General features: G+C 45.7%; 1 protein-coding gene across 15 annotated transcripts in view; it reads right to left on the bottom strand.

Moving 5' to 3' along the window:
- The window catches only part of nav3 (neuron navigator 3), a 245240-nt gene that overhangs the window by 54069 nt on the left and 174514 nt on the right, over window positions 1–16657 (bottom strand). For all 15 annotated transcript variants that reach the window (XM_042317404.1, XM_042317398.1, XM_042317393.1 and 12 more), the window contains one exon: window positions 16205–16324. In XM_042317404.1, coding sequence (XP_042173338.1) covers window positions 16205–16324 — 120 coding nt within the window. The remainder of the gene's footprint in view (window positions 1–16204; window positions 16325–16657) is intronic.

Raw genomic sequence — 16657 nt, 5'->3', positions numbered from 1 at the left:
CCATCATTACTTTAAGACATGAAGGTCAGTCAATACGGAAAATGTCAAGAACTTTGAAAGTTTCTTCAAGTGCAATCTCAAAAACCATCAAGCGCTATGATGAAACTGGCTCTCATGAGTACCGCCATAGGAATGGGAGACCCAGAGTTACCTCTGCTGCAGAGGATATGTTCATTAGAGTTAACTGCACCTCAGATTGCAGCCCAAATAAATGCTTCACAGAGATCAAGTAACAGACACATCAACATCAAAAGTTCAGACGAGACTGTGTGAATCAGGCCTTCATGGTCGATTTGCTGCAAAGAAACCACTACTAAAGGACACCAATAAGAAGAAGAGACTTGCTTGGGCCAAGAAACACGAGCAATGGACATTAGACCGGTGGAAATGTTGATTTGTTTAACACTTTTTTGGTTACTACATGATTCCATATGTGTTATTTCATAGTTCTGATGTCTTCACTATTATTCTACAACGTAGAAAATAGAACAAATAAAGAAAGTGTCCAAACTACTGACTGGTACTGTATACAATATATCATATCCAGAAAATAAACTTTAGGAAAGTCACAATACACACTGAAGACTCAACTTCCTGTTCAACTTCCTGTAAACACAGAAGCCTTTTCTCTTGAGGTGCTAGATTTCCCTCAGGTTTAATAACAGCGGCAGTGTCTAGTATTGATGCTTGTGTTTCCTACTCTGCATTGTGGCACGTACTTTCCAAACAAAGAGTGCAATGAAATGGCTCCTCTCATCCATGCAAACAGCGTCTCATGCAATATTTAATACTGTAAGTGTTGCTCGGCGAAGGGAGAAAAAACCCAGACGATTTCAATGCTATTTGCAGCATGTAGAACGGATGACTGTAAAGACTCTGTAATACAGAGACAAACAGAGGAATGGAAGAAGCGATGTCTTTTCAGAAGAGTACCTTGTGGTGTTGTGTGTGTGTGACCGGCATCGACAGTAGGATGTGACCCTTTCTCTGAGGACTTCTTGTGTAACAGCGACCCAAACTCCCACACATCACCCAGACTCCCACACATCACCCAGACTCCCACACATCACCCAGACTCCCACAATAAGGAGCTACAGTGATGAGTTCCCTCCGCATTTCTCAACACAATGACAAGCACAATGATCCATACAGTCCTTTCATTTGGCGCCTTTTGTAAAGAACTGTTTGCGTTGTAAATGCAGCCACAGAGACTCTGTTGGGAGGTGGAGTCGCCCGGAGGTGTTTTCATAAACGGTTTGTCTGTAATACTACATGGAAAGTGACCGTATGTATTCAGTCAAGGACCTCATCACCGTTCCTTCAGAAGAATCATGAAAATGTTAAGACGATAAATCCAAAGAGATAAACAGTCATTTTCGAGATGACACCCATTCGCTTAATACCATGAAATACACTCAGGATCTATCTGTGACACCCATTCCACCTCAAAACAAAGAGAATAAAAGGCTGAACACGGTTTAGAGCAGTGTAGGGTGAAGTGAATTGTGAGACACACGTCGACGCCGTAATGGGGACGCTTTCAAAGAAACTGCTTTCAAAGTGCTCTAGCTGTGTTAGTCCGTCCTGTAATCCTAGCCTAATGCTATTGAGCCCCGAGGCTCTCGCAATTACATGTCAGAAAACATGCCGTGCTAAATGACCTTAATCAATGTTTTCCCTCTCTCTTAACCAGCAGGCTCATCCAGCTTAGCCAAAGCCAAACTGTAAACTGTCCCATCAGTATAAGTCATTCCCTACTGATCTGAGAGAGCACACCAAACGAACAGCAATCAATAGCTCGTGTGTGTGTGTGTGTGTGTGTGTGTGTGTGTGTGTGTGTGTGAGAGAAAAGGGGGGTAAAGTGTGAATGGGGGGGGGTAAAGCGTTTGAGCCAGCTGACTCCCACTCACCTCTCTGGGAAGGATGGATGGATTATGGCTGTCTGTTGTTACAAGGACCGACTGGCTGGCTGAGGCTCTCCTTCCCTGCCTGGCTCCTTCCCTGGTTGGCTGACTGACTATAGCGCCCTAACTAGAGTCAGGAGCCCAGCCCACCTGCCCTGGCTGGCTGTACAGCTAGCTGTGACACGACTGCACTCGGATAGTTACAGAGAGTGGAGGGACACCTACCCCATCGCTCCGCACAACCCCTCCTCCCCCCTATTCCCCTCCCTCCCGTTAGGATCCGCCCGCCACCCACTTAATCACCAAGAGACGCCCCGCAGACCAATAAGAGCCAGCGCTGGACCACGAGGGGTTAATTGCAGCAGGATGGAGAGAAAGGGGGATGAATCTAGTAGCCTCAGGATGAGAGACAACAACAGAACCCCTTCCTGGAAGAAGAGTGAGCAAACTGTGTGCTGTTTGTCTGAAAAGCCTTGAAAGGAAATTAGCTCATATATAATAGGTGAGGCAGGCAGGCAGGCTGTCTATATAGATTCATCTCTAGACATTATTCACAAGGCATGTTTCCTAAACACAGAATGAGTCTGATGGGGATTCAGACTAAATGGAAGTCATTATGAGCATTGGCTTTAGAGGGCAATGTGATTGACTTTGTTTCAATATGTCATTTTTTAGATTTGGCCTTGATAACCAAGTATTTGATAAACATAATGGCTGTCACTGCCAGTAGAATCCAATTGAACAGTGTTCAACTCAATTAAATAGTTATTTTGCAGATGCTGGGAATGAGACATGCCTTGAGGAAATAGACAACGGCACGTCAATGCTCCTCTGCTTGGCTTGGTTTGTACAAGACAGGGCTTGGTTTGTACAAGACAGGGCTTGGTTTGCACAAGACAGGGCTTGGTTTGCACAAGACAGGGCTTGGTTTGCACAAGACAGGGCTTGGTTTGCACAAGACAGGACTTGGTTTGCACAAGACAGGGCTTGGTTTGCACAAGACAGGGCTTGGTTTGCACAAGACAGGGCTTGGTTTGCACAAGACAGGGCTTGGTTTGCACAAGACAGGGCTTGGTTTGCACAAGACAGGGCTTGGTTTGTACAAGACAGGGCTTGGTTTGCACAAGACAGGGCTTGGTCGCTGCTGCAGTGCAGATGGCTTTTACCAGCCAGCAGTGCCAGTCAGGGGCCAACCAAAACAACACCACATGAGCTCAGTCCAACAACACAAGCTGCAGACTACAGTACAACACAGCCAGTCCAGATGACAGCAGCATGCCGTGCACAGTTCTCACCCTTTCTCTGGTGTGGATTAGACAGACAGACTATTCTGTGTTCTGCTGCCTCAAGGCTGAAGATTACAACATGGCGGAGTCACAGTATGAATAAAATGGATCTGCATCTCCAGAGAAACAAGACACCAGCTACTATATCACTTTGTCTCACTTCCCAAGAGCCAGAAAGACATTACTTTATGCTTCCCACAATACTTGGCAGCCAGCCTGGCTCAAATGGGGTGGCTGGCACCGTCTGGCATCCTCAAGGGTCACCCAGCTGTCTGCCCCTGCCTTCTGTGGCACGCTTGCTGGCGCCACCACTACCGCTACCACTGTAAGCCCCCCACCCCACCCCCAAATCCAGATGCAGACCTCAGGCTCCTGCCACCATCCCCCAGCTCCCAGCCCCCAGCTCCCAGTCCCCAGCTCCCCACGCAGGGTCTGATCCCCTGTACTGGCACAGCACAACCTGGATCCTCTCCTCTCTAGGATAATGGTATTCCACCTCTCTATGTGGGGCACCAGATTAAAGAGGTGTGTCTTTATTGTGTCTTACGCTTGTGACAAATCCAATTCTGGATTGGATCAGTCATAATTAGGTGTAAACTAGAGATCAATATTTCTCTATGGACAAGTCTACCATGTATGCATTTTCTTCAACTGTGCTACAGTATTCATGGTGAATGAGCTAGAGGTTAGGCATTACAATATGACAGCACACAATCTATCCATGATATCCTCAAACTTCATCTCTAGTCTTCTGCAAATTCTGGATCTTGTTTACGGAATTCATGATTGGCGTCTTTGATCGAAACAACCGAGGCCCATGTAGACTCATAAAACTTTTATCGCTGTAATTATGCAATAACATGCATCATTTAATATGATTACATTTGTATAATCCACAACAGAGCCAGGCAGCGCGGCAGTCAATTGAATTATTAATAATGTGACTTTCATTCATTCTTATAAAAAGATTAAATTCAATCATCCCAGGTAATATTCCTTTCAGACCCATGATTTCACATCACACAGAACTTCCCAGAAAAAGGCTGGCAACAACAAGCCTCTATTACCATTCAACCACCACAGCCCTCTGTGGTTGACTCTGGCCTACTTCTCTGAATCAGCCGGCAATATAGTATCAACAAAAAGGAATCTCTAGCTTCAGAAACTCGGGCCGCCCTCCACTGCTTAACACACAAAACACATCATCAGCTGATTATAAATGGGAATGAGTGTTACTGTCGTTGGACTAATGATCATTCTGTTTGTTTATCCCTGTGGTGGAGAAACACAGCCCTGTATGGTATCCATATTAGGACAGTCCCACATCCATGGAGGTTGTGTCTGAGTCACATCCATGGATGTGTGACTCTTTCCTAATATGGACACCTTTACCCTGCAAGAAAATCAATCCTCGTTGCCAGACAAACTCACTGGGACGATTCTTTGTCACCGCCCTGTGTTTGGCGGCGGCCATATTAGCCATCATTCATGACTCGGCATCGATCTGAGCTGAGGCATTTAGTCACAGAGTAGCTGCCTTCCTGTCAATACCCTGCCTTTCTAAATAATGAGGCATGACAGCACTAGTCTGTGTTGATGTACTTTGTTTCAGTGGAGCTCGTTTGTCCTCAAACTTCGACCGTCTCTTGAGGTGTTGTGTCAGCCTTGACAAGTATTTGGCTCGGTGTAGGGTGAAGTTGCCATAAGATGCTGATCTTGGGTCAGTTTGGAATTTCCCCCTACTTTTGATTAAGATTAAGATTGGGGAGGGGAATCTGATCCTAGTCACCCCGGAGCATTTGGCTCCAGCATTAATCCATTTGGAAATAACCAATGCCTTTGTATGCAGTGTCTCTCAGCTGTAAATCCCAGGATGTAAACTTTTTTTCCAAGTTCTCGCTTGTACCGCATTCTGAAGGGCATCTCCCAGGCACCTGCACTGCAATCATTATAACTCTGGCAAGCTGCGACTCTCTCTTTCTTCCTTTCAGATTTTAGGCTCTGCATCAGGAACAACAAACACCAGTTATTAATTACAACTTTCCAGTCTCCATAACATTAGAAAACCGAGAAAGAGCAGCTGCTTCTGGTAATGGGGAAACTGCTACGCTACGTTATCTCACTGTACTGAACACAATTCACATGCATTGCTAATTCTGTTCCTTGTTGAGCACCTTTCCGCAGACGTAGATGGGATATACTAGATCTGGCATCCAAAATAAACAAGGGGTCGCCCCGTTCCCCCCTCGTTTTGTGTGTGTGTGTTTGTGAATGTGTGTGTTTGTGCGTGTGTGTTTGTCTGTGTTTGTATGTGTGTGTGTTAACTAGATGCTGATAACTAGATGCTGTCATGGTACCATGTCATATAGCTTATGGTCTCTGTTGGTGCTCTCTGTTGGTGCTCTCTGTTGGTGCTCTCTGTTGATGCTACCTGTTGATGCTACCTGTTGATGCTACCTGTTGATGCTATCTGTTGATGCTATCTGTTGGTGCTCTCTGTTGATGCTATCTGTTGATGCTACCTGTTGATGCTATCTGTTGATACATCTGCCAAAAATGTCTTCACATATGACCTGATATACATTATGACAAGTATAAATAAATACATTACGATGCTCTTATCTCAACCTTATTCCACCCTACTATGAATCCCTCCTATCACATGTTCCTCTTCCCATAACTCCAACACCCCCAGGAAACAGGACACACACACACCCAGCAGTGCAATCATTTGCGGTCATCCATCAGGGAAGCAGACAACCGTGTCTTGCCCCTCCCAGCATGTGTCTTTCCCCACAACCTCCTTCACCCTCAGGCTCTGATCCGAGGGGTACAGGGTCCAGCCAGACACAGGAGCAGGTGGATGGATGATCCCCAGGATACGAAGCCCTCTGGGGGAACACTACCTGTCCCCCCCCCCCTGGTGCCAGACAGGGTTGACCGCACCACTGATCCTCTGATGTGTCTACTGGGAGAGAGGAGAGGACATATGGCAACAGAGAGGCTACCTGTCAGGGTTTTGCCTAGTGGATGAATTGCATAAACACCGTCGGCCTACGTGAGGGGAAAGATAGTGGGCATAACCACAAAAGATATTGTGCATAAACACAAAATAACCTAGCGTCTACCATAAGTCCAATCACCTTGGTGGGGTCGGACAAATCCTTGACCTTCTAAACTAAGCCGAATACTGGCACTTAGCAGACGCTTTCATCCACAGTTACGCGTGCATACATGTTATATATGGGTGGGCCCAGCGGGATAAAACCCATGATCCTGGCAGGGCAAGCGCCGCGCTCAACTAACTGAGCCACACTTACCGACAAACTATTTAAACATTCATATTTTGCACAGGTTTTCTAATAGACCCCTATATCATACAGTAGGATGCCCTATCCTGATGGGAGATGATACCCCATCCTGATGAGAGATGATACCCCATCCTGATGGGAGATGATACCCCATCCTGATGAGAGATGATAGCCCATCCTGATGAGAGATGTTACCTCATCTTGATGAGAGATGATACCCCATCCTGATGAGAGATGATACCCCATCCTGATGAGAGATGATACCCCATCCTGATGAGAGATGATACCCCATCCTGATGGGAGATGATACCCCATCCTGATGAGAGATGATACCCCATCCTGATGAGAGATGATACCCCATCCTGATGAGAGATGATATCCCCCGATCCTGATGAGAGATGATACCCCATCCTGATGAGAGATGATACCCCATCCTGATGAGAGATGATATCCCCCTCCTGATGAGAGATGATATCCCCCTCCTGATGAGAGATGATACCCCATCCTGATGGGAGATGATACATCATCCTGATGGGAGATGATACATCATCCTGATGAGAGCTGATATCCCCCTCCTGATGAGAGATGATACCCCATCCTGATGGGAGATGATACCCCATCTTGATGGGAGATGATACCCCATCCTGATGAGAGCAGGTACCCCGATCCTGATGAGAGATGATACCCCATCCTGATGAGAGATGATATCCCCATCCTGATGGGAGATGATACATCATCCTGATGAGAGATGATATCCCCCTCCTACAGTAGGACCAGAATACATATATGTGACAATCTGTGCCCATTCCTTACACCATTGACTCTACTAAATTATTTAGACTTTAATTAGTACGGTCAATGGGTTCATGACAGGCCCTTCCTCCCCAGGAGAATATTACTCTGGTTAATGATGAATACAGTTTTCTGAATGGGGAATGCCAGAGAAACTTGGACCAATACCAGTGCATAAGAAATGCCAGAAACACTGAGCTTCAAAGTAAAACATTGTTTCACTCTGAGCCATGGTAAACAAATAGATCATTAGTGTATGCAATGAGGAAACAGTGCTTTTTCCATTTCTAAGAGAAGGCACACACACAGCAGGACACCGATATCTACAATGAAACATCTTCCAACATTACTTGAAAGCACATTTTCTGACACAGCAGGTACTGTTTAGGACATTGCAGTAAAGTATTTTAGAACTGACTGCAAAAACAGAAAGTCCTACAAATAACAACTTCAGGTTGTGAGCAAGGACACTTTCCTTTCAAGTGGTCCCCTTAGTGGTGCCCTTAGTGGTGCCCTTAGTGGTTGCTTTAGTGCACATGAACTGTACCAGAAGCACAACCCTTATATAATAACTGGCTTTGTCAATGACTCTGCAAAAACCATCCCCTGTACTGCTTACGTCAGCACTGCAGAGCCATGAAGTGATACCACAACCGCTCCCTCCTGTCTGGATCAGTGTGTGTCTGCTGTTTCACAACATAGCCGCACACACACACACACACACACACACACACACACACACACACACACACACACACACACACACACACACACACACACACACACACACACACACACACACACACAAACAATCCCCAAAGCTTCCTTTTCAAACAGGAAAGTGCAGAGCCAGCTGCCATCACCAGTCCGGCCTTCTAGCTGGCTCCATGTAGGCAGCAGAGGGATAGACTTAGAGACACAGAGACGCTAAAAGCAGAGCCCTTTACTTATTCATGCCTGTGCTGAGAATCAGGAGGCTGTCGTGTCAAAACACACCCGCTTGTGCCTCGACGGCCTCGCCTGACAGTAGAGCAATGAGCACACACTCATTTATGATGCATGAGTTGGGCTATTTTTAGATGGGCTTTTAGCCAGAGTAGAAGTCACAACTGTTTCATAATGCCAGATCATGAGAGTGGATGTAGAAAAGCCACAGTTTGACTAGTTATTGTGTCTACTGCAGACCGGCAACACCGTTTAGGGGGAAATGCATCACTTGCTCAGGCATCTGTTCCTGGAGGTGGAATTTCAGATTGTAACAGCATCAGAACCAAATTTGTAGCCATTCTTCCATCGCATTTTCCATAACAAATGCTGAAGGCCAGTACATAAAATGACCTTGTCAGAATCCAAAATTCTCATCAGAGAAGGTGAGAAAGGCTTGGAATGATTCTCCTTCACTTTGGCTCAAGGATTGACTCAAGACCTTTCTCTTTCATGTGAATCACCTTGAAAGTGAATAGAAGCTTTGCTCTGACGGCCAAGTTTTGCTGCAGCCTCAGGGCATTAACACAGCTAGCTGCTAACAAAGGTCTAAAGGGTGGCGGTGCAAGATGTCTCAATACTGGTGAAACAGGAGATGATTGTGGACACAGGAAACAGCAGAGGGAACACCCCCATCCACATCGAAGTAGTGGAGGTAGCAGTCTTGTCTGGCGGTGCAAGACGTCTCAGGCAGAGGATGAGTCTTGTCTGGCGGTGCAAGACGTCTCAATACTGGTGAAACAGGAGGATGAGTCTTGTCTGGCGGTGCAAGACGTCTCAATACTGGTGAAACAGGAGGATGAGTCTTGATTGGTGGTGCAAGACGTCTCAATACTGGTGAAACAGGAGGATGAATCTTGTCTGGCGGTGCAAGACGTCTCAATACTGGTGAAACAGGAGGATGAGTCTTGTCTGGCGGTGCAAGACGTCTCAATACTGGTGAAACAGGAGGATGAGTCTTGTCTGGCGGTGCAAGACGTCTCAATACTGGTGAAACAGGAGGATGAGTCTTGTCTGGCGGTGCAAGACGTCTCAATACTGGTGAAACAGGAGGATGAGTCTTGATTGGTGGTGCAAGACGTCTCAATACTGGTGAAACAGGAGGATGAATCTTGTCTGGCGGTGCAAGACGTCTCAATACTGGTGAAACAGGAGGATGAGTCTTGTCTGGCGGTGCAAGACGTCTCAATACTGGTGAAACAGGAGGATGAGTCTTGTCTGGCGGTGCAAGACGTCTCAATACTGGTGAAACAGGAGGATGAGTCTTGTCTGGCGGTGCAAGACGTCTCAATACTGGTGAAACAGGAGGATGAGTCTTGTCTGGCGGTGCAAGACGTCTCAATACTGGTGAAACAGGAGGATGAGTCTTGTCTGGCGGTGCAAGACGTCTCAATACTGGTGAAACAGGAGGATGAGTCTTGTCTGGCGGTGCAAGACGTCTGGTGAAACAGGATACTGGTGAAACAGGAGGATGAGGTCTTGTCTGGCGGTGCAAGACGTCTCAATACTGGTGAAACAGGAGGATGAGTCTTGTCTCAATACTGGTGAAACAGGAGGATGAGTCTTGTCTGGCGGTGCAAGACGTCTCAATACTGGTGAAACAGGAGGAGCAAGACGAATACTGGTGAAACAGGAGGATGAATCTTGTCTGGTGGCGGTCAAGACGTCAATACAAACAGGAGGATACTGGGCGGTGCAAGACAATACTGGTGAAACAGGAGGATGAGTCTTGTCTGGCGGTGCAAGACGTCTCAATACTGGTGAAACAGGAGGATGAGTCTTGTCTGGCAAGGTACTGGTGAAACAAGACTTGTCTCAATCTCACTGGTGAAACAGGAGGATGAAGTCTTGTCTGGCGGTGCAAGACGTCTTGTCTGGTCTTGGTGCAAGACGTCTACTGGTGAATACTGGTGAAACAGGAGGATGAGTCTTGTCTGGCGGTGCAAGACGTCTCAATCTTGTCTGAGTCTTGGTGCAAGACGTCTCAATACTGGTGAAACAGGAGGATGAGTCTTGTCTGGCGGTGCAAGACGTCTCAATACTGGTGAAACAGGAGGATGAGTCTTGAAAAGACAGGTGAAACAGGAGGATGAGTCTTGACTGGCGGTGCAAGACGTCTCAATACTGGTGAAACAGGAGGAGTCTTGTCTGGCGGTGCAAGACGTCTCAATACTGGTGAAACAGGAGGATGAGTCTTGTCTGGCGGTGCAAGACGTCTCAATACTGGTGAAACAGGAGGATGAGTCTTGTCTGGCGGTGCAAGACGCCTCAATACTGGTGACGTCTTGTCTCAATACTGGTGAAACAGGAGGATGAGTCTTGATTGGTGGTGCAAGACGTCTCAATACTGGTGAAACAGGAGGAGGATGAAACAGGAGGATGAGTCTTGTCTGGCGGTGCAAGACGTCTCAATACTGGTGAAACAGGAGGATCTTGAGTCTTGTCTGGATGTCTCAATACTGGTGAAACAGGAGGATGAGTCTTGTCTGGCGGTGCAAGACGTCTCAATACTGGTGAAACAGGAGGATGAGTCTTGTCTGGCGGTGCAAGACGTCTCAATACTGGTGAAACAGGAGGATGAGTCTTGACAGGCGGTGCAAGACGTCTCAATACTGGTGAAACAGGAGGACGAGTCTTGTCTGGCGGTGCAAGACGTCTCAATACTGGTGAAACAGGAGGACGAGTCTTGTCTGGAGGTGCAAGACGTCTCAATACTGGTGAAACAGGAGGACGAGTCTTGTCTGGCGGTGCAAGACGTCTCAATACTGGTGAAACAGGAGGACGAGTCTTGTCTGGCGGTGCAAGACATCTCAATACTGGTGAAACAGGAGGATGAGTCTTGTCTGGCGGTGCAAAACATGTAGAACCAGGAACAGATACTGCCCTTGGTTCTCTCCAGATCTGACTGCCCTTGACCAGCAAAAAAACATCCCGTGGCGTTCTGCATTTGCATCGAATTGCCCCCGTGATATGCAACTTTTCAGGGAAGTTAGGAACCAATATACACAGGCAGTTAGGAAAGCTAAGGCTAGCTTTTTCAAGCAAAAATTTGAATCCTGTAGCACAAACTCAAAAAAGTTCTAGGACACTGTAAAGTCCATGGAGAATAAGAGCACCTCCTCCCAGCTGCCCGCTGCACTGAGGCTGGGTTTCTGTACAGCACTTTGAGATATCAGCTGATGTAAGAAGGGCTATATAAATACATTTGATTTGATTTTGATTTGATTTGGAACGAACTGCAAAAATCACTGAAGCTGGAGACGTATATCTCTCTCACTAGCTTTAAGCACCAGCTATCAGAGCAGCTCACAGATGAGATGCACCTGTACATAGCCCATCTGTAAACAGCCCATCCAACTACCTCATCCCATACTGTATTTATTTATTTATCTTGCTCCTTTGCACACCAGTATGTCTACTTGCACATTCATCTTCTGCACATCTACCATTCCAGTGTTTAATTGCTATATTGTAATTACTTCGCCACCATGACCTATTTATTGCCTTACCTCCCTTATCTTACCTCTTACCTCATCTACTGTATTATTGACTGTATGTTTGTTTATTCCATGTGTAACTCTGTGTTATTGTATGTGTCGAACTGCTGTGCTTTATCTTGGCCAGGTCGCAGTTGTAAATGAGAACTTGTTGTCAACTAGCCTAGCTGGTTAAATAAAGGTTAAATATAAATATATTTTTTAAGACGTCTCAACACGAATGAAACAGGAGAATGAGGCCATTGACTGGCAGTGCTACTGTGCCATCTCAATAGGACTCTTCTTTATGAGGCCATTGGCATGGTTATGAGCCTTTGTAAAGCAGTGTCCCCCTCTCCTGTTAGGAAGGGAGGGGGGGGGCAGTTTTACGACTTTACAACCACGTCGTAAATTCCTTGCAGAGACTCTTGTCTCCCTGACCATGCAATATGGGAGAGAGAGGGTCGCAGTAGAACAAAGGAACTCTCCCGCCAAATTCTACTACATCCCAGAATTTGAGAATGTGTAAACGGTTGGTGGAGAAGCCAGCTACGACCCGGTCCATTTTGTTTCATGTTTGTGACCTCATGAAAGACAATACAGCACATTACCAGAACTCTGTTTATACAGGAGCCTCAGTTATGAGGTTTGCATATAATTCTTGTATAAAATGAATGAGTGAAGATTAAACTATTTGATGTAAATGATGTAATGTGATATTTAGTCTTCTAAATGAGAGAATTGTTTTCATAAGTAAACTGATGCTCACTCAGCGGCCACGGCCAAGTGAATAGACATTGGTTGGAAATGATGAACCAACCCTTTTTCTACATTTCAATAAAAGCCCCCGTGATGAAGTCACCTTAGTTCCAAATAACGGGAGGACTTGACCCCACATTGAAAAGGGATCATTCTAATTTCAACTCTACAGATCAGGAAACGTGAGAGCTTGCTCCACACATGACATGGTATGAACTCTGAACTATTGATCTCCTAAAGATGAAGTGCATACTAAACTAGCATATATCAGACTGCAGCTGAAAATATGCTCAAATCTAGTACAAGAACACTGACCGACGCGGACAAATCTCCAGAGTGAGATGAACCTCTCAGACCACGTGACCCTCTCACACGACGACCCGGAAGATTCTACAAAGGACGAGGGCAACATCGACTGAGCAAACCAGAGCCTCACATCACCAGCCCAACTATCGAAGCCAGCTTCATGTAAATACAATGCATTGCTTTTTCGATTGAGCATTAGTGGCATAGGTATTTATGACATCAGTATTGAATAGACTCAAGCACACATCCACTCCAACTGTTAGGCAGCCTACTGTAAAAATAACAACTAATAAAAACTCCTGAGCACCAAACACAAATCCACACTGTTTCCGCACCAGATGGTCTCTTCCTTCAAATGTTACTTACCATTCCCAATCAGTATTAATTTAGATGGATTTAGCTAGGTAGCCTCTGTAGTGTTGCGGATACCGCTGCCTTGAGAGCTGCCAGGGGACTCGTTGGTTAGCAGACATAACCATGAAAGGTAATGAGCCCCAACGGAGCTCTTTATGCAAAAAAAACGTTTTTTAAACGTTTTTTGTACAGGACCTCCTCCAAATCTCTCTCTCTCTCCATCTCTCTGTCTCTCGCTGAGGATGGGCCTGTTTACCTTCTCAATTAGGCCTTGTAATTTGTCAGGGAGATGTGACCAATGGAAAGGAAGACTAGTCCCAAGATAGAAGCTCATTTTGGGTGGAATAGTGCCGGTTTGTTTTCCTGGACCCAGATTATTCCTGGACTTAAAAGCAATTTCAAAGGAGATTCCCTGTAGAGTATTTCTATTGATTTATCCGGTACTAGGCTTTATCTGGGTCCAGGAAAACAGTCCATCAAGTTTAACAACCAAGCCCAAAAGTTTAAATTGAGAAATTAAATTGGTTTAACATGTTAAATTGCTTACTATTAACTGTATTTCCCTGTGTATGGAACAACATTCGATTTGGGTGGTTTAAAGCTGAATTTCAGGAAGGAGTTTTTCACACAGTAAACTGCTAACTACCGGACCTTTGACTGTGAAAACGCAGTGAGGAGGCAAGTGGGAACTCCAGGTCAAAGGACACCAGGCATCAAAGCAAGTCTTCATTGCTTCTAACAAGCCTATAGTCAACCATCTCCGTAAAGATGCTCCTGTTGTGGAGAGAGCACAGTTTCTCTACGTGAGAAGAGATACTGCAGCATGTAGGACCAGTTTGGATGCTGAGAGGACAGGAGAGAAAGTTAGGGCAACATTAGGCAGGGGCTTTAGGAAATATGGACTTCCGCATGTTCCAAAAGTTTTGGGATGTGAAGGATTTGAGTGTATCCGTCACGTTGGAAGAGAGAGAGAGAGAGAGAGAGAGAGAGAGAGAGAGAGAGAGAGAGAAGACTACACAAGAGCCTAGCTCAGTTGAGCGGGAGGCTCCCAAATGAATTTCCTTCCCAGAGCCCGTCAGATGTCAGTGGGACTGAGAAATGTCAGGCGCTACAATCACACACTGACACACACTGGATGCATCTCAAATGGCACCCTATTCCCTATATAGTGTAGTATCTTTGACCAGAGCCCTATGAGGCCTGGTCAATAGTAGTGTATTATATAGGGAATAGCGTGCCATTTAGGATGCAGATCCTGAGGCAGACAGGAAGGAAGCATTAGAGCAGGGGGATTTAGCCTCCCTCCTTCGGGCAAAAAGCAGCCTTCCGTAATTCACTCCCTGAAAGATCCTTATCTAGGCTGCTATACCTGGCCTCCTTCCCACGTCTATGGGATCAGAGACTACATATCCCATTATCCCTGAGGTGCCAGACTATGCAACTACGTCCTGCAGTGAAAGTCACGCTGTCATCTTAAAGTTAGGTATGGATTAGTTAGGGGTAGTGAATAGAGCGTAGTACATGCAGGAGGAGGCGATCCTGGGTTCAGAGAGTATTTGAAATCATTCAAAAACTTTGAGCGTTTGCTCTTGCCTGCCAGAAGCAGGTTTATTATGACAGGGCAAGCTCAATCAAGCTTAGATAAAATATTTTAAATGATTTCAAATAGTATATAAACCCAGGTCTGGAGGCGATATGAGTGAAAGTGGAGTATGAGGGAAGACAGCACAGTGGACAGTGTGGTCTGGACTTCTGACTCGTTTGATTAGCTTGGATCTATCAGTCAGTTCACCTCCAGATGGAAGCTGACAGGCTGACAGCGAGATGAGAGTTAAAGTGACGAGCGTAGAGGTTATACTGTATTCAGACCGGCCGCTTTGACGGTTGGAAAGTCCCAGATATGATCTGACTCTCTCCTCTGACTGCTACAGAGAACCTCCAACCCTCCACTATACAAAACAACCGTTTGATGATCAAGTCTAGGAGCACAAAGGAAGACACACCAAGCAAAATATTTTTCTTCCTCTTTGATAAATCAACAAGACATTTACTCTGCTCAGACCCTTTCTCTTATTCTGTCCTCCTGTTCGCCTCAGTCAAATAATGACAGTTACCATTATAGTCGGAACCACAAATGCATTAAAAATAATAATAATAGAACAGATAGGAAATTAAACATACTATCAAACCAAAGATTTTATTAGAAGCTTGAAAAAGTTCTGCCTCCAGAACCGTGGAGTCTGATAATTGAATGAATCTGGGGAGTCCACAGAGTAACCAGCAGAGTACTGCATCCAATTTACAGACATTTCTCAAACTTCCAAGGACACATTCATTTAAGTCTTCTCAGAATCCCTATATCCACGCTGTGACATCACCTCCTCACTTCTCTCTCCACTTCTATGATAGCATGTCATCAAATCACAGCTGGACAGAATTAAATCAATGACACATTTCTCTTTCACCCGGTCTGCGACGGCAGCTTTCTCTCTGTCTGGGAGACTGGAGAGCGTGTCATTTCTGGCGAAGCGCATCATCTTACATTTGCATCTTGGTAATTTAGCAGACGCTCTTATCCAGAGCCACTTACATTCAGTGCATTCAACAACCACATATCACAGTCACTGCTAGTAAAACCTTCCAGCTATCGTTAAAATCAGTGCTAATATGAAAAGCTATTAAAGAGAAACTGTGGAGTTTGATCTGCAACATACCATGTGGATGCAGCAGGCTTTCGCTTCAGCCCAAGCAGTAACACAAACTGACTCAACTAATCGTATTCTTCAATCAAGAAACTACAGTTTCTCCCATTGGTTTCAATGCAGTCTATAGGGTTGGACAACTAGCTGTGGTCCAGAAACACAAGTAACGCTCCATATTATAGTTTCCCAAAGGTACAGATCCAGGATCAGCTTCGCCTCCCCCAATCGTTAGTGGAGAAAATGCAATAATGATCCAAGATCATCAGCTAGGGGAAATTGCACCCTCCTCCACCAGTAACACAAATAGTTGTGAGGAAGCCACGCCCTTACCTGTCTGCGTCCCCGTGCACCTCCTTGACCATCCTCTGGGTGACCTCTAGCGCCGTGTTCAGGTCAGGGGCGCGACCGACGTTCCGTGAGTATAGGTGAAGACCACCGTCTGTAAGGTACCTACGAAGAAGAAACTACATCACTAAGCTGGGTTGTGTTCGCGACTGTGTGTATTGGGAGTGTGAGTGTGTGTGTATTGGGAGTGTGTGTGCGTGTGTGCATGCCCACATGTGTGCGCACACATTTACAGGGTTGTAATCAGAGACGGCTGATAGGACATGAAAGCACATTAGGTTTAAGATAATTAGGATCATAATTCAGCTAATCCCTTTTTCATCCCTAGGTGCTATACGTTTGGCCCCTACAGTAATTTAATCATAGTTAATGTGGATGGTTCGTTCGGGTGGTGTTCAATAAATCAATTTCATACATGAACAAATAGGATGGGAGAAC

Source organism: Oncorhynchus tshawytscha, unplaced genomic scaffold (assembly GCF_018296145.1).
Source record: "Oncorhynchus tshawytscha isolate Ot180627B unplaced genomic scaffold, Otsh_v2.0 Un_contig_8446_pilon_pilon, whole genome shotgun sequence".
NCBI lineage: Eukaryota > Metazoa > Chordata > Actinopteri > Salmoniformes > Salmonidae > Oncorhynchus > Oncorhynchus tshawytscha.
The sequence above is the reverse complement of the archived record's forward strand: the minus strand, read 5'-3'. Positions and strand labels throughout refer to the sequence as shown.